A 23,717-nucleotide genomic window follows, 5' to 3' on the forward strand; every position below is an offset into this window, starting at 1 on the left:
GGCCCACTCCTCTGGGTTCTCTATGCCTGCTGCTGCTTTGCTTTATTGCGATCTGGGTGGGGGCTGGGCAGCCCTTTTGAATGGGTGCATCAGGCCAGCAGCCACTCCTGGGAACCAGAGACACCCCAATGAGGTTAAATCAGGAGTCCAGGCAGGATGGCTGCTCCCACTGTCACATTACTTGGGAGTCCTCAGGATCAGTAGTGAGGCGGAGCTGAGGGCCTCAGTGACGGGGGTGGGGACAGAGAAGCCACACTTCAGCCTCTTGGATTCTGGGGAAAGGAAGAGAGCAAATAGACCCACTCACTGCTCCTGATGTGCTTTTTATGGCATTCCTGTGTCCAGCCAGAGCCAGCCAGAGCCTCCCTCTGGTTGAGACAGGCCATGGGGCATTTTTTTTTTTTTTTTTTTAAAGAGCCGGGCATGGTGGCGCACGCCTTTAATCCCAGCACTTGGGAGGCAGAGGTAGGAGGATCACTGTGAGTTCGAGGCCACCCTGAGACTCCATAGTGAATTCCAGGTCAGCCTGGGCTAGAGTGAGACCCTACCTCAAAAAAATTAAAAAAAAAAAATAGAAGTAAAGTTCTTAGTGTGATAGACTTACAGACTGCTTAGAAACAAACACATTCATTGCTCTCAAAAATAATACTGCTGGGCTAGAGAGATGGCTTAGCGGTTAAGCACTTGCCTGTGACGCCTAAGGTTCAAGGCTCGATTCCCCAGGACCCACGTTAGCCAGATGCAGAATGGCGTGCATGCATCTGGACTTCGTTTGCAGTGGCTAGAAGCCCTGGTACACCCATTCTCTCTCTCTCTATGTCACTCTCAAATAAATAATAATACTGTTACCTCAAGTACTCAATAAATTTAGGTAGCTACTGGTGACTTTCAAAGTCGGCTTTGAAGCTGAAGAGATGGCTTAGCAGTTAAGGCATTTGTCTGTGAAGCCTAAGGACCCAAGTTTGATTCCCCAGGGCCCACGTAAGCGAGATGCATAAGGTAATGCATGCATCTGGAGCTCATTTGCAGTGCCTGGAGGCCTTTGCCCGCCCATTCTCTCTCTCCCTCCCTCCCTCTCTTCCTCTCTCTCAAATAAATAAAATATTTTTTTAAATAAAGTCAGCTTTATTGCAACCCAATCAATAAGGTTAAAACAATAATAGCTAACAGAAGTTCCCAGCACATTCTGAGCCTTCTGGAAAATACAGTTATCTTGGCCCAGATGTTAGGGGCCACTTGGAAGTATGGCCCTACCTGCTTGAAGAGGGGAGATCCTGCTTCTGAGAAGTGCTTCTCAATAGGGTCCCTCAGTGTGCACCAGCTACTATCTAGACTTTCTTTCTTTCTTTCTTTCTTTCTTTCTTTCTTTCTTTCTTTCCTTCCTTCTTTCTTTCCTTCTTTCTTTCTTTCTTTGTTGTTGTTTTTGAGGTAGGGTCTCCCTCCAGCTCAGTCTGATCTGGAATTCACTATGTAGTCTCCGGGTGGACTCGAACTCACGGTGATCCTGACAGACATCCCTCCCACACTTGTCACCTGCCACCCTGCGAGATCTACCTTGCAAGCTGTGAGAAGCACTGAAGTTTAACCCTTCCCTACATATATTTTATTTAGAGAGGAAGTGTCCACACGTGTGACATTGTTTAGACAGGCCTTAGGGCTGTGGGCTGACTGGGTAGGAAACAGCTGTGCAAACCGCTGTTGAGGAGCAGCTGGGACTGAGGCAGGAGAGAGGGCATATAGATGTGTCAGCTTGCTGCCACCAGCAAAGAAGGGACCGGTGGGTGCTCACTTGTGCCAGGAAATGCCATTGTACTCCAGCATCTAACACCATGCTCGGTACTGACAGTGCTCCCCTCTCTGCAGGAGTAGGGTCTCACGGAGTGAGCCCGGCCATGCCTCTGGGTGGGATTCCCGGGTTTGCTTGCTGTCGTCACGATGTCTCCTCTCTTCCTTCTGCCCAGGCGTCTTTTGAGGTGTCCGTGGAGGCCCGGAGCTGCCCTGGCAGACACGCAGAGCAAGCGTTCACCCTTCGGCCCGTGGGGTTCCGGGACAGCCTGCACGTGGAGGTCACCTACAACTGCACGTGCGGCTGCAGCACGGGCCTGGAGCCCGACAGTGCCAGGTGCAGCGGCAACGGGACCTACGTCTGTGGGTTGTGCGAGTGCAACCCCAGCTTCCTGGGCACCAGGTGCGAGTGCCAGGAAGGGGAGAACCAGAGCGGGTACCAGAACCTGTGCCGAGAGGCCGAGGGCAAGCCCCTGTGCAGCGGGCGCGGGGAGTGCAGCTGTAACCAGTGCTCGTGTTTCGAGAGCGAGTTCGGCAGGATCTACGGGCCCTTCTGCGAGTGTGACAGCTTCTCCTGCGCCAGGAACAAAGGCGTCCTATGCTCAGGTAGGAGGCGCAGCCACTGACTTCGCCTTGAGCCAGCCAGCCCTCAGCCTGGCTGCATGTTGGGTGGAGCTCTTCCTAAAGCCCGCCTTTCCTGGGCAGGGGAAGGGAGGGTCGTACCCACGGCTATCCTGGGAGAAGACCAGGGAGAAGCCTTGTCCACCAGAGGCACTGAGATGGCATGTGGCCCCAGGCAGAGGAATCTGCCTTGGGTCAGATGTCACTGGTCTTGCCTGTCAGCTGCAAAGATAAAGCAGGAGTGGGCTGGAGAGATGGCGTAGCAGTTAAGCGCTTGCCTATGAAGCCTAAGGACCCCGGTTCGAGGCTCGATTCCCCAGGACCCACGTTAGCCAGATGCGCAAGGGGGCGCACACGTCTGGAGTTCGTTTGCAGTGGCTGGAGGCCCTGGTGCGCCCATTCTCTCTCTCTCTCTCTCTGCCTCTTTCTCTTGCTGTCTGTCACTCTCAAATAAATAAATAAAAATACCAAGAAAAAAAAAATTTTAAGATAAAGCAGGAGGCGAGGTGCCCGTGAACCAGCTTGGGCATGTGTGACAACATATGATTGTGGAGGTTCCCCATCCTCCCATGGAAGTGCTAGGCTTACTTAGGTACACGTGAGCAGAGGGAGCTTCTCAGAGCAGACCTTGCACAAGTTCAAGCACACCTGTAAGAGTGGTAGAGCCAAACTGTTTGAAATGAGCATCGCCCTGCAAAGTGAGGATGTAACAAGTGTCATAAAGTAGGTGGGAAGATTAGGATCGATGTGCCAGGCATCGTGACTGGGACCTTCCTTTTGAGTGATGATAGGTTCATGGCAGCTGGATGGGTCAGTCCGGGGTTGCAGAAAAAGAGGCTCAGGAGTAGGTCTTCTTCCTAACAACCACATCTAGTATACCACCTCCTGTATGGGGCAGTAGGCATTGCTTAAGGAATGCCAGCATGATGGGAAGGAGTTTCTACTCCCCTTAGCAGCCACAGTAAGTTCCAAGAAGCCTGCGTATGTCAGTCAGTAATGGGCATTTAGTGGTGTTTCTCCCCACCCTCAAAGAATCAGGACTCAGAAATAACCATTGGAAGCCAGGTGTGGTGGCTCATGCCTTTAATCCCAGCACTAGGTGGATCGCCATGAGTTTGAGGCCACCCTGAGACTACATACTGAATTCCAGTTCAGCCTGGGCTAGAGTGAGACCCTACCTTGTGAAAACCAAAGGAAAAAAAAAAGAAAAGAAGAGAAATAACCATTGGAAATGCTTCATTCCAGAAGTCTGCTCAGGAGCACACTGGCCTGTGTGAACTCCATCTGCATAGTTATTAGTCTGAAGCTTGGGTTGTTGTCTTTTTCTGCGTTCCCATCTCTCAAGTTGGGCCAACACTGCTCGCCTCTGAGACTGGATAAAGAGCCCGGAGACTGGGGACACAGAGCTGTGGGCAGATGTGATGTGATGGCCCCTTCAAAGGGAATATGGAACTGGACTATTCTGAGGTGGAGGGAACACATTCTTTTTGGTTCAGCCACCAGGACCCACAGTCTTCAGTTCATCTGACATTTCAGAATTCTGCCAGTTTGTGTGGCTGATGCCCCAGCGTATCTTTCCTGTGCCCTTCCCATCACTTGTGCAACTCTGTGTTGGCATGGAGACTCACGGGCCGTGGGTTGAGAGACTGGAGGGCTATTAGGACCTGAGTGATGCGCCACCGGCTCTCTGACTTCCGTGAGACGGGAGTATCTCACCTCCTCCCACTGGCAAAGCTATACTGGCTGGTTAGAGAAAACTTGAAGGATATAGTGGGGAGGTGATGGATGTGTGGCCAGCCTGTGCTGTCTCTGTCCTTGGTGAGCAGGATTGATGAGGACCATCTGGCAAACCAGTCAAGGAACTTTGTTCTCTCTCATTGTGTCGCATTCCCCCCCTGCCCCCCAAACTGTGTGCTCAGACAAGAAACGAGCTTTCCAGAGATCTAGATCTAGAATATTTGAAGAGTAGAAAGAAATGTGTAAAATCACCCGTATTTTCCTCGCACTTACTTTAAGGGGCTAGTTTCTTCCAGTGGTTTTTCAAGGTCAGCATATGTGTCTGAAGATAATGTTGTATCTTGTATTCCCTCCAGCCAGAATATTATCCAGAGAGGAACTTAAATTGCTTTAGTAAACCACTGATTAGAGCATTTGACTTTTTATTGTCTCTCCCATTAGGCTCTTCCACTCATTCATTTACTTTAAAAGTCATAATTAATTGTACTGTGAAACTGTCCAAAGTCCTCCTGGAGAAAATGATTTCTTTTTTATTTTGTATATTTAATTTTTTTTAAATATTTAGTTATTTGAGAGAAAGAGGCAGGTAGAGAGAGAGTGAGAGAGTGAATGGGTGTGCCGGGGCCTCCAGCTGCTGCAAACAAACTCCAGATGCATGCGCCATCTTGTGCATCTGGCTTATATGGGTCCTGGGGAATCAAACCTGTGTCCTTTGGCTTTGCAGGCAAGCACCTTAATCACTAAGCTATCTCTTCTGCCCAATTTTTAAATTTTTATTTTATTATTCTATTTATTTGAGAGTGTGTGTGAAAAAGAGGGAGATGGGGGAGAGAGAGAAAGAGAAATGAGTGCACTAGGGCCTTCAGCAGCTGCAAATAAACTCCAGACACATGCAACACCTTGTGCATCTGGCTTACATGGGTACTGGGGAATCAAACCTGGGTCCTTAGGCCTCTCAGGCAAATGTCTTGACCACTAAGCCATCTTTCCAGCCCTTATTTATTTTTATGAGAGAGAAAATTGGTGTGCCAGGGCCTCCAGCCACTGAAATTGAATTCCAGATACATACACTTCCTTGTGCACATTTGCAACCTTGCGTGCTTGCATCATCTGTTCGTCTGGCTTATATGCGACCGGGAGAGTTGAACACGGGTCCTTAGGCTTCACAGGCAAGCACTTTAACCTCTAAGCCATCTCTCAGCCCTAGAAAATGTGACGCTGTTACCATAGTTGTCCACTTAAGAACATTTAAAGCAGCATGGCTCTGGACAGGACTTAACAGTCCTTCCTGGAGGGGCACCACACACTCCCTTTACTCTCAAAAGTCTGGTTCCTGGGCTGGAGGGATGGCTTAGTGGTTCAGACATTTGCCTACAAAGCCAAAGGATCCAGGTTCGATTCCCCAGGACCCAAGTAAGCCAGATGCGCAAAGGGGCGCACGCGTCTGGAGTTCGTTTGTAGTGGCTGGAGGCCCTGATGTGCCCATTCTCTCTCACTCTCCCTTTTTCTCTGTCAAATAAATAAGTAAAATATTTTTTTTAAATGTCTGGTTCCTTCCAGACACAGCCATGAGTGGGTAGGTGGGTGGGCAGTTCCTGGGCACCTGTGGTCAGCTTGGGCTCTCGCCCCCGGAGCTGCCCACATTGGGTTTGAGCCCTTTGTTGCGGCTGTTCTGTTGGGGCATTGCCCGGGGAGGAGCCCTCTTGCCAGCCACTCTGCTGTGAGAGATGCTGACTCAGGCTCATAAACCCAACCTCAGCATTCTCTGGCAGTTCTCCTCACCACCACCACCCCCGTGCCCCCCCAAACCCCCACTCCGCCTCTGCAATGTGGCTGAGATCTATCTTCAGAGGCGGTGGACCTGGTGCACTCAAGGAAGCAAATCCGACTCAGGTGTGGAAGCGAATGAGCAGTTCTGTTGCTTCTTTTGTGACATTGTCCTGGGGTCCTGTGTGTGCCCTGGCTCTCAGCTGTGGCTCTCTGCTGGTTTCTAGAAGCAGGGTAATTTAGAAGAGTGGTTCTGTTCACAGACTGTTTCTGTGTCTAACAGGAGCTTTAAAGGACCACTGTGTGAGGATTTCTATCTTTGGAGTCTCATCTTTCAGAGTTTCTTTGCATATGAAAGGTCTGCTCAAGTTTTTCCTTTCTTTTATTTATTAGGGAGAGAGAGCGAATGGGCACACCAGGGCCTCTAGCCTCTGCAAATGAATTCCAGACACATGCGCCGCCATGTGCATCTGGCTTACATGGATCCTGGGGAGTTGAGCCTGGGCCCTTAAGCTTTACAGGCAAATGCCTTAACCGCTAAGCCATCTGTCTATCCCCTGCTCAGTTTTCTAACGCAATAGAATTGCGCTCAAAATTTGTGGTTATTGTTGATTTCTGTGCCCAAGAGTGCATTTCCTGAGATCTGAATGAATCACTCTTGTGGTATCTGTTGAGCTTGGACTCTGCATAAAATGACGGCATTGGAGTGCATTGAATAGCCTACCTTTTGGGTTTTTGTATCATGAAAAATTTAAAAACTAGTAGGATGTAGAATTTTAAACAGAACTCTTTTGGTCATGTGACTATGAGACCCCACCACTACCAAAATAATACCATAGTAATGTCATATAACATACATATAATATGCATTGTTATATGATACACATTTATTATGTGGTGAGCAATTATAGGTCACAGGACATGTATAATTCTTGCATCCAAATTAAAAACGGAGCATGACTCTGATGATATCTTTCCCAGTAGGCCAGAGCTGGCATCCAAGCTCAGGTCCTGCGTCTGCAGACGGTTCTCAGCAGAGTTACACAATTCAGTCAAACCTGCAGCCGAAGAGGGACTCCTGAGACTGAGGTCCACTTCAAGGTTGTTTTTTTTTTTTGTTTTGTTTTGGTTTTTGGTTTTTTGGTTTTTTTTTTTTTTTGGTTTTTCAAGGTAGAGTCTTACTCTAGCTCAGGCTGACTTGGAATTCATTATGTAGTCTCAGGGTGGCCTCGAACTCACACGATCCTCCTACCTCTGCCTCCCGAGTGCTGGGATTAAAGGCGTCCGCCACCACGTGTGGCCACTTCAAGGTGTTTTGGTTCTCGCCAAATGAGACATCTTCCGTGGCAGTTCTATCCAGGTATTTCTAAAAATACTTCTTGAGTCACAAGAATTAACTAGGGCTTCCAGGAACCACCTCTAAGGACAGATAGCTTTCTACAGAGAAAGGCAGACAGGAGGGTGAACGGCTGAACATAAGCAAAGGGACAGTGGCGGAATTTTTTTTAAATTTTAATTATTTGAGAATGACAGACAGAGAAAGAGGTGGATAGAGAATGGGCGCGTCAGGGCCTCCAGCCACTGCAGATGCCCATGTGTGCATCCGGCTTACATGGGTCCTGGGGAATCAAACCTTGAACTGGGGTCTTAGGCTTCACAGGCAAGTGCTTAACCGCTAAGCCATCTCTCCAGCCTTATATTTTTTTTAATATTTGTATTTACTTATTTGAGAGACAGGGATGGAGAGAGGGAGAGGACCTCTTGCCTCTGCACACATCTGCTTTATATAGGTACTGGGTAATCAAACTCCTAACAGCTGGCAAGTGCCTTCACCTGCTGAAGCATCTTTCCAGCCCAGGTGGAAATTATTTTTATCTGAAAACGGCAAATAGTCGAGTTTGGCAGATTGTGAAGTAAAACCAGGAGATTTGGTGAGAAAGAGCACTAGGAAGTAAGTTGTAGCTTAAAAAGTGTGAACCACTTTAAAGGCCAAAGAAAGAATTTTATCTCCTAGCTGGCTGTGGTGGTGCACACCTTTAATCCCAGCACTCGGGAGGCAGAGGTAGGAGGATCACTGTGAGTTTGAGGTCACCCTGAGACTACATAGTGAATACCAGGTCAGCCTGGGCTAGAGTGAGACCCTACCTCGAAACACTCCACTCCTGCGCATGCAAAAAAAAAAAAAAAAAGGAAATCTGTCTTACCCCTCACATGATGCCTTATTTCAGGCCTCTCCATCCTGGAGCACCCATCGGAAACATGCATGATGCCAAAATAGGCTCCTTTTAGAAAGTTTTCAACAGGCTATCTTAGGATCAGGAATTTGCTAAGAATCCCATCTAGTTCCAGCAATTGCTCAGTTTACTAGAAAGGTTAACGGTACCGAAATGTGGGCCGAAGCACGTGACACAACAGTGCGTCGTTAGGTGAGTCACGTGACACAGGTGAGCCAGCCTCTTGTGGCTTGTGCCTAGAGAAAGTTCTTTTGAAAACACCAGCTGTTGCAGTCAGGTTCACATCGCTGGTAGAAATCACCCAACCAAGAGCAGTTTGTGGGAAAAAGAGGTTTATTTTGGTTTATAGGCCCAAGGGAAAACTCCATGATGACAGGGAAAATGATGGCATGAGCAGAGGGTGGACATCACCCCCTGGCCAACATAAGGTGGACAATAGCAACAAGGGAATGCGCCAAACACTGGCATGGGGAAACTGGCTATAACACCCATAAGCCCTCCCCCAACAATACACTCCCTCCAGGAGGGGTTAATCCCCAAATCTCCTTCAACTGGGAATCCAGCATTCAGAACACCTGAGTTTATGGGGGCACCTGAATCAAACCACCACACCAGCTTAATAGTATGACCTGAGCTGGTGCAGCTGAGAATATGCAACAGAAATCTCTCACTCAGGGTCGTTTTGTTTTGGGCAGATTACTACATTCATCTCATTCAACAAGAATTCATTGTGCATCCTTTCTATGCCAGATAATGTACTAGATGCCAGAGCTTGCGGTTTCTACATTTCTGTTGCCTCTGGAATTTTCCATTTTTTTGTGGAAATTTTCTGGGGTTGAGGAATGTGCATATGAACGTTCTTAAGCTTCTCCCTTCACTTTCTGGACTGCCTTGAGATCTTGGATGCCAAGAGGCGGTGTTGCGGAGCATGTTGAGCATCCGCCTTGCTGGTGGCTCTGGCCCTCTGAGCGTAGCTCTGGGAATGGAGGTCTGTGCTCTCCAGTCTGGCTCCTTGGGTTCTGCTACCAGACACTTAGCTCCCTAGTGATTCTGAAAAGGGAGTGATTTAAACAGTGGGTCCTCCCTTCTCCACCCTGGTCTCCCTGTTGAGAAAGGGAAGCATGTTGGGTTGGAGGGATGGCTTAGTGGTCAAGCGCTTGCCTGTGAAGCCTAAGGACCCCGGTTCGAGGCTCGATTCCCCAGGTCCCACGTTAGCCAGATGCACAAGGGGGCGTACGTGTCTGGAGTTCGTCTTCAGTGGCTGAAGGCCCTGGTGCGCCCATTCCCTCTCTCTCTATCACTTTCAAATAAATAAATAATATAAAATATAAAAATGAAATATAAAAAAAAGGGAGGCACGCAGAGGACCTTGTGTTGTGGTGTGTGTGTGTGTGTGTGTGTGTGTGTGTGTGTGCGCGCACGCGCGCACGCGCCTTTGGACTTCAGGCTGACCTGAAGGTCATGGAGTTTGGCTTGAGAAGGGCATAATGGCATTTAATATGCAAAGGAAAGAAGTCTCAGGAAGACCATGTGAGGGTTAAAGCAATAGTTGTCACTATTATATAAAAAGAATATTATATAAATATATTAAATATCTTATAAAAAGAATTAGCTTTTAAATATTATAGGATGTAAAATATATATATTGGAAAAATTTCTACTCTTTAAAAGTGTGAGACCTCTTGTGGTGGAAAGTTACTCTTTTTAAAAAATAATTTGTATTTATTTGCAAGCAGATAGAGATAGAAGAGAGAATGGATACACCTGGGTCTAAAGCCACTGCAAACAGACTCCAGAGTCATGCACCACTTTGTACATCTGGCTTTATATGGGTACTAGGGAATCGAGCCTGGGTTGTTAGGCTTTGCGGGCAAACACCTTAACTGCTGAGCCATCTTTCAAGAAAGACCCTGCAAATAGTTATTCTTTATTTTTATTTATATATTTGAGAGAGAGAGAACGGATGCTCCAGGGCCTCTAGTCACTGCAAACGAACTCCAGATACATGTGCCACCTTCTGTATCTGGCTTACATGGGTACTGGGGGATTGAACTTGGATCCTTTGGCTGTGCAGGCAAGTGCCTTAACCGCTAAGCCATCTCTCCAGCCCCCAGAAATAGCTATTCTTTTTTAAATATACTTTCTTTCTTTATTTATTTGAGAGGAAGAGAAGGGTGGGGAGAAGAGAGAGGAAGAAGCAGATAGAGATTATGGGTGTGCCAGTGCCTCTAGCTACTGCAAACAAGTTCTAGACACATGTGCCACCTTGTGCATCTGGCTTACATGGGTCCTGGGGAATCAAACCTGGGTCATTAGGCTTTGCAGGCAAGTTCCTTAACTATTAAGCCATCTCTCCAGCTCAGAAATGGGTATTCTTTTTTTAAATTTATTTTTATTTATTAGAGACAAAGAAAGGGGTGGGGAGAAAGAGAGAGTGGGTGCGCCAGGGCCTCTAGCCCCTGCAAATGAACTCCAGACACATGCACAACCATGTGCATCTGGCTTATGTGGGACCTGGAGAATCGAACCTGGGTCCTTAGGTTTATCAGGCATGTGTCTTAACCACTAAGCCATCTCTCCAGCCCCAGAAATAGGTATTCTTTTTATTTATTTATTTATTTATTTGAGAGTGACAGACATAGAGAGAAAGACAGATGGAGGGAGAGAGAGAGAATGAGCGCGCCAGGGCTTCCAGCCTCTGCAAATGAACTCCAGACGCGTGCGCCCCCTTGTGCATCTGGCTAACATGGGACCTGGGGAACCAAACCTCGAACCGGGGTCCTTAGGCTTCACAGGCAAGCGCTTAACCACTAAGCCATCTCTCCGGCCCGAAATAGGTATTCTTAAGGCTCCTTTTGTTCCCGATCTCAGGAGTTAAGCCAACATTTTCAGTTTGGTCCTTGTTTTGAGTACTCTGATGCCGTTACTGGAGGGGCAGGGCAGAATGAGGAGCAGGGAGCTCTGGTGTCCTTTCGGGTGAGTGTCCCTGTTTCTCAGAGCGCTGACCTTAGAGTCCTGCCTCGATCCAAATGCTCCCTGGAGTCTGGAATTGCTCTAGAAGTTTTCCTTCCTTCTACCTTCCCGAGTGCCAACCATTGCCCTCTGACCCCGCCCACAACCTTGTCCCCAAAGTCTTTCGAGAACGCTCAGCTGTCCTATGTGAAGAAATTGTGCTGCTTCTCAGGAAGGTGTGCTGTTTGATAGCACAAAATTGGCTGCAGGTAGCGGGCAGGAGTTGTAATGATGAAAGGAGAATCTGTTTAAGGTATTTCTTACTATGTGGTGAATGTTTCCTTGGAAACAGGCCAAGTTGTTGGCATTTTACCTTCATCACAAGCAAGCACTAAATAGGATTTTTTGCACCACATGCCTTTTCTTTTTAAACTGCTTTATTTTTATTAGAGAGAGTGCATGTGTGCATGCACGTGCATGCATGGACACACCAGGGCCTCCAGCTACTACAAATGAACTCCAGATGCATGCACCACCTTGTGCATCTGGCTTACATGGGTTCTGGGGAATCAAACCTGGGTCCTTATGCATCGCAGGCAAGTGCCTTAACTGCTAAGCCATCTTTCCAGCCCTCCTCCTCCTCCTTCTCTTCCTCCTCCTTCTTCTTTAAAAGATAAGGACTTGGGCTGGAGAGATGGCTTAGCGGTTAAGTGCTTGCCTGTGAAGCCTAAGGACCCCGGTTCGACGCTCGGTTCCCCAGGTCCCACGTTAGCCAGATGCACAAGGGGGCGCACGCGTCTGGAGTTCGTTTGCAGAGGCTGGAAGCCCTGGCACGCCCATTCTCTCTCTCCCCCTCTATCTGTCTTTCTCTCTGTGTCTGTCGCTCTCAAATAAATAAATAAATAAATAAAAACTAAAGATAAGGACTTGACATATTGCCCAGGCTACCCTTTAACTTCTGGGATCAAGCAATGCCCCTGCCTCAAGTCTCCTGAGTATCTGGGAGGAATGCACCATTCTACCTGACCTACTCCTTATAATTCTTTTAAAAAGTATTTCTTTTTATTTGGAAAAGAAGAGGTATGCTAGTACAAATGAACTCCAGGTGCATGTGCCATTTAGTGTGTATCTGGCTTTACATGGATTCTGGGAAACTGAACCTGAAATGGCAGGCTTGCAAGCCTTTAACCACTGAGCCATCTCCCCGGCCCGGTCCTTGTAATTCTTTTTTTATTGGTTTTTCGAGGTAGGGTGGCCTTGAACTCAAGGCGATCCTCCTACCTCTGCCTCCCGAGTGCTAGGATTAAAGGCGTGCGCCACCACGCCCGGCTGTAATTCTTGATTAAAGATTTAGACCAGAAGACCTTGAACTGCCTTTTGCAGATAAATGGCTATTTCTGCAAATATTCCCCAGATCTCTGAATTACCAGCTCAGCCTTCATATCTAACCCCTGTTTTCCAAGTCTTGCCTAATTAGGCCTTATCTTGGTCACAGCCTTAGGAAGCACTTGGCCTGTTTTCCTAAGGGTGCTTCCTAAGGCCAGGGCTGGAGGAGGCACCTGCGCCGAGGGCCCTGCAGAGTTAGGACTCTTGTTTGAGGAAGGCACGGAGTTCCTCGCAGCGTGGGTGGCTGTCTTGCCATCAGCACTGATTACGCTGATCCCACTTTCCTCAAACGAACCTGGGTCAGCTAGACAAATTGGTAAACTGCGCTGGCTGCCAGTGAGCTCATGGAGTTGCAACTGCCCTGCCCAGAGAGTGTCTGTCCCTGATCCTGACACATGCAGAGCCTGTGGCTGAGCAGGAGACTAAGGGCCACACCCCCGTGGACACTGGCCCGGGAAGTCTCCCTCCCCTGACCCCATCAGGCTGTTCTCTGGATGACTGCCTCCCTGACAGCTCCTGGCTGGGCTGGGCTGCTGGCAACCACGCTGCAATGTGGCTTATACATGTGACGTTCCCAACCAGCTCTGGCCATTGAGAACACCGCATCAGTCTCAGTGGCCAGCTTGGGGTGGAACCGGGCAGCAGTCCACCGACCACAACGACATGACAGTTTTCCAACTTGAAACAGAGCAACCTTCTCCTCCTGTTGTAGTGACCCAGGTGGTGGAGAGTTCACACTCCAGATGTGGCTGGCATCTCCCCAAGGTACCCCTCAGGCAGGCTGGGCAGGTGAAGCCAACCCGAGGTGAGGAACTGAGGTCACTTGTTTCTCTTTCTGAGTCAGCCCTCGGGGTCTTGACAAGGACTATGGCTCATTTCCCCCAGTCATTGGCAGAAAACTCAGAAACCAGAACGGTGAGTTCATTAAAGAACATGGGGTTTTTCCATCCTCCTTCCACTGAGATCTCCCCAGGACTGACAGAGGTGACAAACACAAGGCAGTAGCAGCCAGAGGGACTTACTGGCCAGGCGTTTGCATGGCAACAGGCAGACGTATCCATTGAAGGCTGGAGAGGTGGCTTAACGGCTAAGGCACTTGCCTACAAACTCAAAGGATCCAGGTTCAATTCCCCAGGACCCGTGTGAGCCAGATGCACATGGCGCATGCATCTGGAGTGCATTTGCAGTGGCTGGATGACCTGGTTTGCACATTTTCTCTCTCTCTCTCTCTCTCTCTCTCTCTCTCTCTCTCTCTCTCATGAATTTCTTTTTAAAGAAGTATCCATTGAGAACGGCTCTGTGGCCATTGAGTCTTGGCTTTCTAGCCAGCGCTGTAGTCTCAGAAAGCGAGGTTGACGGGTGGAGAAACTTAGCTTAAGCATCATCATCTTGTTTTGTATCATCATGGTTGTATTTTGCTCCTCAGAATGCAGCGTGTAGTCCAGGCACAGGATGTGGGCCATTGCCACTGTTAGGGCTGGTGTGTCAACCATGAGCCCCGAGACCGAGGGAGTGCCATTGTCTGCAGCACTGAGCGCCAGGTTGAGAGGGGCAATAAATTGGAGCTGGGCCAGTGACAGGTACAGCCTATGATTTGTGCGTGCCCATAGCTGTGGTAAAGGAAGGCGAAACCCAAATCCTGTTCTGTGTTTAACTTCCATAGGAATCAGTGATACCTGTGTTCCTCTCCAAATGTCCAGCACTGATGTCTTCCCTCAACACTTGACGTCTGGCCAACTAGCGTGCTAAGGTCTTCCATGGGCCCCATAGCAAACAAAATATGGGGCACGGAAAAACTTAACAGCCTTTGGTTTTGTATAGGTTTGTGGTCTCCTAAGACAAGGCATGCAAATAAATAAATATTGCCTTCTTGGGCTGTAGAGATGGCCAGCGGTTAAGGCAGTCGCCTGCAAAGCCTAACTACCTGAGTTGAATTCCCCAGTACTCACGTAAAGCCATATGCACAAAGTGGTGCATGCATCTGGAGTGTTTGCAGTGGGCGAAGGCCCTGGCATGCCATTCTCTCTCTCTTTCTTCTATTTCGCTCTCCTTGCAAATAAGTAACTAAATGAATATTGCATTTTTGTATTCTTCATGTTAAGTGCTCTGGCCAGGGTGTTTGTTTTTTTTCCCCAAAGAAAGGTCTCACTCTAGCCAGGCTGACCTGGAACTCACTCTGTAGTCCTCAGCTAGCCTTGAACTCACAGTAGTACATGTGTCGCCTTGCCCAGCTTTTTTAAAAAAATTTTTTGTTCATTTTTTTATTTATTTATGAGAGAGCATCAGACAGAGCGAGAAAGGTAAGTAGAGAGAGAGAATGGGCGCGCCAGGGCTCCCAGCCTCTGCAAACGAACTCCAGACGCGTGCGCCCCCTTGTGCATCTGGCTAACGTGGGACCTGGGGAACCGAGCCTCGAACCGGGGTCCTTAGGCTTCACAGGCAAGCGCTTAACCACTAAGCCATCTCTCCAGCCCTTGTTTTTTTTGTTTTTTTTAAGCAGTCTTGCTATGTATCCCTGGCTGGCCTGGAACTCACGAGGAACCAAACTGGCCTCAAATTTGTGTCGTTCTCCTACCTCCAACTCCCAAGTGCTAGGATTACAAACATGCACCACCATACCTGGATCTGGTTAGGTTTTGAACATACGACTGCCAGGAGGAAAGGGGGAAAGGAAGGAAGGAGGGAAGGAGAAAGGCAGGGGAAGAAAGCAAATAATAATGCTCCCAATCAGGCCTGCGGGCCTGCCACACTGACCAGCAGTTACTGTCTCTCAAAAAGCAGTTGTGAGGGAGGGAATTACCATGGGATTTTTTCTTATAAGCATGGAAAATGCTAATAAAATTTTTAAAAATTAAAAAAATAAAATAAAATAAAATTGAAAAAAAAAAGCAGTTGTGAGGCTGGAGAGATGGCTTAGCAGTTAAGGTACTTTGCCACAAAAGCCACAGAACGCAGCTTTGATTCCCCCCAGGCCCCACCTAAGCCAGATGCACAAGGTGGCGCTTACATCTGGAGTTCATTTGCAGTGACTCAAGGCCCTGGCACACCCATTCTCTCTCTGCCTTTCTCTCTCAAATAAAATGAATAAATAAAGCAGCTGTGTAAAATCACTGTCTTCATTCACTTCCCACTCAGCCTTTAGCACATTTCATGTGGATTCTGCCCTCATCTCTCTTTTGTCCTCAACATGGTTTCTTCCCACTTTCAGTCTCCGTGTTGGGATATGTTTCTCCTAGCCTGGCCGCCCGGGCTTGGAGTCGTCCACAGCTGGGTCCTGGCCACCTCTGCACCCCCTTCTCCCCATGACTGTCTTCTGGACCCTACTTTAGCTGCTCACACTTGCTCCTGAGTTCCCAGAGCCATTTGCAGGTCTCAGGATGTCCCCAGATGAGCTCAAGTTCTGCCTTCTCCCCAGCTCCCCATCCATTCGCCATCATGACCAGGAAGCTTCTGTGCTTCTTTGAACTCCGTCTTTTCTCCTCCTTCACTCCCACCATGCAAATCTTTGTGGCGTCCGCACTGCAGCTGAGGGATTATTTATTAAATATTTTTATTTGAAGCCGGGCGTGGTGGCGCACGCCTTTAATCCCAGCACTAGGGAGGCAGAGGTAGGAGGATCGCCATGAGTTCGAGGCCACCCTGAGACTACATAGTGAATTCCAGGTCAGCCTGAGCTAGAGTGAGACCCTACCTCAAAAAACCAAAAAAAAAAAAACAACAAAAAAAACAGAATGGGTACAGTAGGACCTCCTACTACTGTGAATGAATTCCAGATGTATGTGCCACTTTGTGGGTACTGGAGAATTGAACTAGGCCTTTAGGTTTTGTAAGGAAGCACCTTTAACCCCTTGAGTAATCTCTCCAGCCTCACAAAGTGATTATTTTACAAAGAAAACCTTGCCGAGCGTGGTGGTGCATAGCCTTTAATCCCAGCACTTGGGAGGTAGAGGTAGGAGGATCGCCGTGACTACATAGCAAGTTCTAGGTCATCCTGGGCTAGAGTGAGATACCACCTCAAAACAAAACAAAAAAGCACAATAAAGAAAAGAAAAGAAAACCTTGGCCTGGAGAGATGTCTTAGTGGTTAAGGCGCTTACTTGCGAAGTTCAAGGACCCAGGTCAATTCCCCAGTACCCATGTAAGCCAGATGCACAAGGTGTCTGGAGTTCTTTGCAGTGACTTAGAGGCCCTGGAGTGCCCATTCTCTGCCTCACTCTCAAATAAATAATAAATAAATAATACTTTTAGGGAAAGAAAATCTTGTATTGCAGTGATGAAGAGCCATTGAAGGATCTTCAGGGCAGCCTGACTGAGTGGAAGGGAAATGGGCCAGACAGAAGGTACAATGGCCTGGGAGCCTCAGCCCCTGCCGGTCATAGGAATTTGCCTTCAGGCAGCATGGCATTAAAGGAGCCAGTCAAGCTGGGCGTGGTGGCGCACGCCTGTAATCCCAGCACTCGGGAGGCAGAGGTAGGAGGATCGCCGTGAGTTCGAGGCCACCCTGAGACTACACAGCGAATTCCAGGTCAGCCTGGGCTAGAGCGAGACCCTACCTCGGAAAAGGATCCAGTCAAGCTTCTGCCCCTCCCCCACACGCTATCTTCCCTCCCCAACAAGCCCCATGGAGCCCCATCGCGCTCAGTCTCCCACTTCCATCCCAGCCTCCCCTCCAGGGTGCTTCTCTGCAAGCTCCTCAGTCAGCCTCAAAATTCCTGCTAATCTCCACCATAGATACCCTCCTTCCTTCACTTTCTCCAAGCCCATGTCTTAACCCAAGGTCTTGCTCCAGCCCCCCTTCAGCCCCTGTCTGCCCCCAACACATCAGCATCGTCTCTGTGGTGGTGGTGGAGAAACTGACCAGCTTGTCCGGGCCACCCTTGCTCACTCTGTGCCTCTGGTGGAAAGAGCCAGACTTATGGATAAGGGGGCTAGGCAGACTGTTCGCTATACTGCAACTTGCGTTATCTTAAGCGGTTGTCTTATATGTTATTTTTTACTTACTACCAATCAATCGACACTGTATCCCCTGGTTATATAAATATAGACTCCTGAGTCAGAGACAGTCCAGATCCCTGCGGCCTGGGCCTGCTGTGTAACTTCGGAGAACTTGCCTGCTCTCTGTCGCAGTTAACTTCTTGTTGCTGGCAGAAAGTACCTGACCAAAAGCAGTTGATGGGAGAAAAGAGTTGATTTTTGGCTTACAGACTCGAGGGGAAGCTCCACGCTGGCAGGGGAAAGGATGGCATGAGCAGAGGGTGGACATCACCTCCTGGCCAACATCAGATGGACCACAGCAGCAGGAGAGTGTGCCAAACACTGGCAAGAGGAGGCTGGCAGTGACACCCAGAAGCCCATCCCCAGCAATACACTGCCTCCAGAAGGCTCCAATCCCCAAATTGCCACCAGCTGGGGACCAAGCGTTCAGAACACAAATTTATGGGGGTGGGGACACCTGAATCAAACCACCATAGCCTCTCTGTGCCTCGTTTTCTACACATGCAAAAATTTAGGTAGTAACTACACCCATGATTGTTGGGTAGACTGAGGTAGTTTGTGTAAAGAGATTGGCACAATGTCAGGCCGTGCCAGCTTTCCACTGTACTGACAAAAAGACCTTAGGAAGTCAATGTAAGCTGAGGAAAACTTGTTCTGGCTTCTGGAGGTGCCGTCCATGATCTCTTGGCTCCACTGCTTTGGGCTTGTGAGGCAGCAGCAGTTCAGGGAGGGGAGCCCATGGCTGAGCAATGCCACTCACAGGATGGCATCTGGGAAGCAGAGAGAGAGGAAGGGGCTGGGGACCACTATTCCCTTCAGTTGCCCACCTCAGCGACCTTACCTCTTCCGCCTAGCAAAGGTCCTTCCAGTGGTACCATCCTGGGGACTAAGCCTCCAGCGCAGGCACCTTTGGGAGACCTTCCAGATCCACTGTAGCACTGGCTGCTTGTCAGCATTCTGTCCAGGTATTGTGAAAAGATTTTAGTGGCCTGAGGTCTAATTGCAGGCAGTAAGCGTCAAAGCAAATTGGCCATGTGGCTGCTGGTCTGCACCCCTGCAAGGTGAGGGGCGGGGGTCTCTCCTCTTTAGGGAGGATACTGACGCGTGCCAGAGCCAGCACCTGCTGGCATTGCTTGACAGTACGTGTTATAAAACTCCAGGGCCTTCATAGGAGAGGACACACAGTTGAATTTAATGAGCCTTTTTGTTTGTTTGTTTTTATTTATTTATTTGAGAGAGAAAGAGGCAGATAGAGAGAGAGAGAATGGGCGCGCCAGGGCCTCCAGCCTCTGCAAACGAACTCCAGACGCGTGCGCCCCCTTGTACATCTGGCTAACGTGGGACCTGGGGAACCGAGCCTCGAACCGCGGTCCTTAGGCTTCACAGGCAAGCGTTTAACCACTAAGCCATCTCTCCACAGCCCAAATTTAATGAGCCCGGGTTGACAGTAAGCAAGAGGCTGCCCTGAGCTGGAAAGTTCTATTTATTAGTCACCACCTTCAGGAAGCACATGCCAAGATCTGAATGTCCCAAGAGGGTTATCTGGTTGCTCTTGAGACTTTTTCTAGAACTAAGATCTGCGCATAGAGGGTAAATTGTCAACCAGTGGGATGGGCACACTGCCTTGGGACCAGACCAGGAGAACACCCAGCAACTCAGGCGAGGCAGGGACACAGGAGAACACAGGGGGGTCTGTTTACGTAACTCCAGCCGGACTGTCAACAGAGAACCCCGGGAACAGCGCGTGTCTGGAGGGATTTCCCCTTCCTATTCAAAGCCCCGGATGGAGGCCATCTCCCTTGGAAGCTTGGGAATGTGTCTGGCATTGAAAGTCACCCCTGTTTGGTCCCCAGCTCCAGACTGCAGTCTGGTGTGAGAGTGCCCAGGATGCCCGTGTGGTGAGGACCCCCATGTCACCTTCGCACAGGCGCAGAGAGAAGGTCTCACAGGGTCCAGGCACATACACACCAAGACCTGAAGTACAGGAAGCATCTTGCTTTCCTGCTCCTCTAAGGACAGCTAGAAAGTTCCAGACGCTTGGCCCATGGTCTCACTCGGAGCTGTCTAGAACACACGTGAAGCCTGACTTGAGATGCCAGGGAAATCACCCCAGATGGGCTGCCCCCCCCCCAACTTCTGCTTCCTTAGCCACTTCCTGTTTATGTGGCTGTCCTCTCTGAGGGAAAGGGGACACCTGGGACAGGCAGCTTGCTGAGAGAGAGGGCATGGGAAAGGGAGGGAGCGCCTTGGGACTGTGAGGGATAAGAGGACAGTGGTTGTGTCTGCACATGAGGGGGAGAGAGACACTGGGGGAGAGAGAGGGGACAGGACTGTGGGACAGGGAAGACCCCTGCCAGACTGGGGAACTGATCCCAGCCAGAATGGCTTCCCTGAGTGGAGGGATGGGGAGGGGAGGGAACCAGTATATTCCAGAGCTAGATGGGAACCTGTTTGGAACCAGATATGGAGAGATGGATCTGTGCCACCAAAAGGAAGGCTTCTGCCTGCTTTCATGACCCTTGTTTCTGAGCTGAGGACGGGAAGATGAGAACTGTTGTTACTTCTCCCCATCGAAGCTGCTCCCTTCCTCCAGACCCAGTTCTGTGAGGTCACCAGGGCCACCTCCAGCCTCTGCAGACGTGGTGTTGAGCTCGTGGGTGAAGTGGATTGGGTGCTTGAACTGGGTCTGGACGTGAGGGCCTCGCCTCACTTCAGGCTGGGGCCATGCTTGCTTCCTTATCCTCCTTGCTTCAAAGTTACATTCAGGGTTTTTTTTTTTTGGGGGGGGGCATGTTTTGAGGTAGGGTCTCACTCTAGCCCAGGCTGACCTGGAATTCACTATGGAGTCTCAGGGTGGCCTCGAACTCACGGCGATCCTCCGACCTCTGCCTCCCAAGTGCTGGGATTAAAGGCGTGCGCCACCACAGCCAGCTATATTCAGGTTTTAGTTTCCTTGTATGTGAGCTGTCCGACCAGGACCCAGAGGGCGTCTGCACCGCCTGCCCTCCAGCCTGGGCTCTGTGGCCCAGCAGCTCAGGGTCTGATGTTCTTCGGGTAGCTTCTTAGTACTTTGACCTGGGCATGGTGGCTGCTTCAGACTGGGTATGGATCAGGGAAACGTGTGGGAGCTTCCAGCCTGGAGGCCTTCAATTTTAGCTGTCAAGAAGCGTTCTCGGGCTGGAGAGATGGCTTAGTGGTTAAGCGCTTGCCTGTGAAGCCTAAGGACCCCGGTTCGAGGCTCGGTTCCCCAGGTCCCACGTTAGCCAGATGCACAAGGGGGCGCACGCGTCTGGAGTTCGTTTGCAGAAGCTGGAAGCCCTGGCGCGCCCATTCTCTCCGTCTCCCTCCATCTGTCTTTCTCTCTGTGTCTGTCGCTCTCAAATAAATAAATAAATAATTTAAAAAAAAAAAGAGCTACCTTTGACAAGACTGTCTATAGAAGATTAAAAAAAAAAAAAGTTTCTTCAAGAAGCGTTCTCCTCCTCTTGGGAGATGCGCTCTACAACACTCTCTCCCCATGTCACCTGCAGTGACCACAGGGACGAGGAAGATGGCATTTATCAAGCACTTTCTAAAGACCAAGCATGTTGTAGCACTTTATACAGGTTGACTTAGCTCACAGGACCACCCCATGAGGAGGTACTTCTATCAGCCTCACTTCCAAATAAGCAGCTGGGGACCTGGAGGGGTGGCTCAGCCGTCACAGGCACTTGCTTGCAAAGCCTCGTGGCCGCAGTTTGATTCCCTAGTGCCAACATGAAGCCAGATGCACAAAGCGACACATGCATCTGCAACTCGTTTGCAGTGGCAGGTGGCTCTGGTGTGCCCATTCTCATTCATTTGTCCTCTTTCTCTCTCTGCTTAAAAATAATATTTAAAAAAAAAAAAGATTCCATGTGTTGGAGAGATGGCTTAGCAGTTAAGCGCTTGCCTGTGAAGCCTAAGGACCCCGGTTCGAGGCTCGGTTCCCCAGGTCCCACGTTAGCCAGATGCACAAGGGGGCGCACGCGTCTGGAGTTCGTTTGCAGAGGCTGGAAGCCCTGGCGTGCCCATTCTCTCTCTCTCCCTCTATCTGTCTTTCTCTCTGTGTCTGTCACTCGCAAATAAATAAAAAGAAAATAAAAAAAAAAAAAAAGATGCCAAATGAGGAGCTGAGACACAGGGCAACTCTGGTGCCAGTTCAGGTATCCAGAGTCTCATTTCAGAGCCTTGCTGACCACGACTCCTTGTTTCCTTGTACACCAGCCCTGTTTTCCACCACCCTTATTTTGCTATCAACCAGCTCGCTCTTTTATTTTATTTATTTATTTGAGAGACAGACAGAGAAAGAGGCAGAGAGAAAGAGAGACTGGGCGCACCAGGGCCTCCAGACACTGCAAATGAACTTCAGATGCATTGTACGCCCTTGTGCATCTGGCTTACGTGGGTCCTGGGGAATCAAACCTGGGTCCTTAGGCTTCGCAGGCAAATGACTTTACAGCTAAGCCATTTCCCCAGCCCTCCCCATCAGCCTTATGCAGAAATCCCACCCCTGCTAGTCCTGAAGCTGGAATCCGTGGGAGATGGGGGAGGCTGGGGCCTCTCACGCCCTGGCCTGAACCTCCTCCCTGCTCAGTGAGACCTTCAGACCTGAGCTCTCCACCCTCTGTCCTGAGCCACTGTAAGATCCTCCTCCTGCTGATTCTGTGACTCACCAGGTCACTGCTTTGTTTTCCTAAAGCCCTCAATGCCTGCCTCACATAGTTTCAAGTGAGCCATTTGAGCTCCTTCCCAGGTGCGTTATAGTCCAGAGACCATGTTAAGGACTTACGTTGCTAATGGGTAAATATTTCTGAGAACATTGACACACACACACACAAAAGTGGGCTGGAGCCGGGCGTGGTGGCGCATGCCTTTAATCCCAGCACTCGGGAGGCTGAGGTAGGAGGATCGCCGTGAGTTCAAGGCCACCCATAGTGACTCCATAGTGAATTCTAGGTCAGCCTGGGCTAGAGTGAGACCCTACCTCGAGAAAAAAAAAAAAGTGGGCTGGAGAGATTGCTTAGCGGTTAAGGCATTTGCCTGCGAAGCCAAAGGACTTCGGTTCAATTCCCCAGGACCCATGTAAGCCAGATGCACAAGGTGGCGCATGCGTCTGGAGTTTGTTTGCAGTGGCTGGAGGCCCTGGTGTGCCCATTCTTTCCCCACCCCTCTTAAATAAATAAATAAAAAGAATATTTTTTTTTTAAGTAGTGCTGTTCTCATTAACAGGAAAAGAAGTGGACCATCAGAATTTAGAGACTTAACCAAGGTCACACATGACAATGGGGAGAAGGATTCGAACTTAGGCCGTCACACCCCTGAGCCGATCTCCCCTTTAGCTCTGATTCATTTCTGGGCACCTCACGGAGGCACAGACTCACCCTCAGACCTCCCCTGTGATCCTCCAAAGCTATATTCCCTTCGCCCCTCCATTTCTCCCCGAACTTTTTATTAATCTTCCGTCAGGAGAATGCTGTACAATTTCCCACCTGCAGAATTCCCATCCTTCCTCTCCTTGCCTGTCTGTCCCCCACATTGGCTGTGGTAGCTTGCCTGTGCTCACGGTCCCCGGAGCTCAGCCCATAGCAAAACGGGAAGCAGCTGCCAGTTTGCCCTTCTTTTGTTTTGTTTGTTTTGTTTTTTGAGGTAGGGTCTCGCTCTAGCCCAGGCTGATCTGGAATTCACTATGTAGTCTCAGGGTGGCCTCGAACTCACGGCGATCCTCCTACCTCCGCCTCCCGAGTGCTGGGATTAAAGGCGTGCGCCACCACGCCTGGCAGTTTGTCCTTCTTAACCTCACAAAAGCATTGGTGCTGGGCTGCTTCTTACTAGCTTCCAGGACGCCAGTTCCCCAATACTGGCCCGGGACCTTCTGAATACTCAGTATTAACATTCTGTAAAAGGAGGCTTGGCGCCACACAGTACTGATGGACTGCTAGTGAATCCTGTAGAGCTGAAATAAGTGGCACATTTACAATGTCCTATCCGTTTAGCTGTCAATCATTCTAACAAAGGTAGTACTAATATCTTGCACATGTAGTGATCTACCATGTACACAGTAATTTCACATGCCCTTTGGTAGCATTCCCATCTGTGATAAAAATATTTTGAGGCCTGGAGGGATGGCTTAGCATGGTGTTTGCCTGCAAAGCCAGAGGACCCTGGTTCGATTCCCCAGGAACCACGTTAGATAGATGCACAAGGGGGCGCATGCATGTG

General features: G+C 49.5%; 1 protein-coding gene across 3 annotated transcripts in view; it reads left to right on the forward strand.

Annotated features, from left to right (window-relative positions):
• Itgb5 (integrin subunit beta 5) overlaps positions 1–23,717 on the forward strand; it is a 148,783-nt gene that overhangs the window by 109,109 nt on the left and 15,957 nt on the right. For all 3 annotated transcript variants that reach the window (XM_045147504.1, XM_045147502.1, XM_045147503.1), the window contains exon 10: positions 1,962–2,391. In XM_045147504.1, coding sequence (XP_045003439.1) covers positions 1,962–2,391 — 430 coding nt within the window. The remainder of the gene's footprint in view (positions 1–1,961; positions 2,392–23,717) is intronic.

This window comes from Jaculus jaculus, chromosome 4, assembly GCF_020740685.1.
Source record: "Jaculus jaculus isolate mJacJac1 chromosome 4, mJacJac1.mat.Y.cur, whole genome shotgun sequence".
In the NCBI taxonomy this organism is placed as follows: Eukaryota; Metazoa; Chordata; class Mammalia; order Rodentia; family Dipodidae; genus Jaculus; species Jaculus jaculus.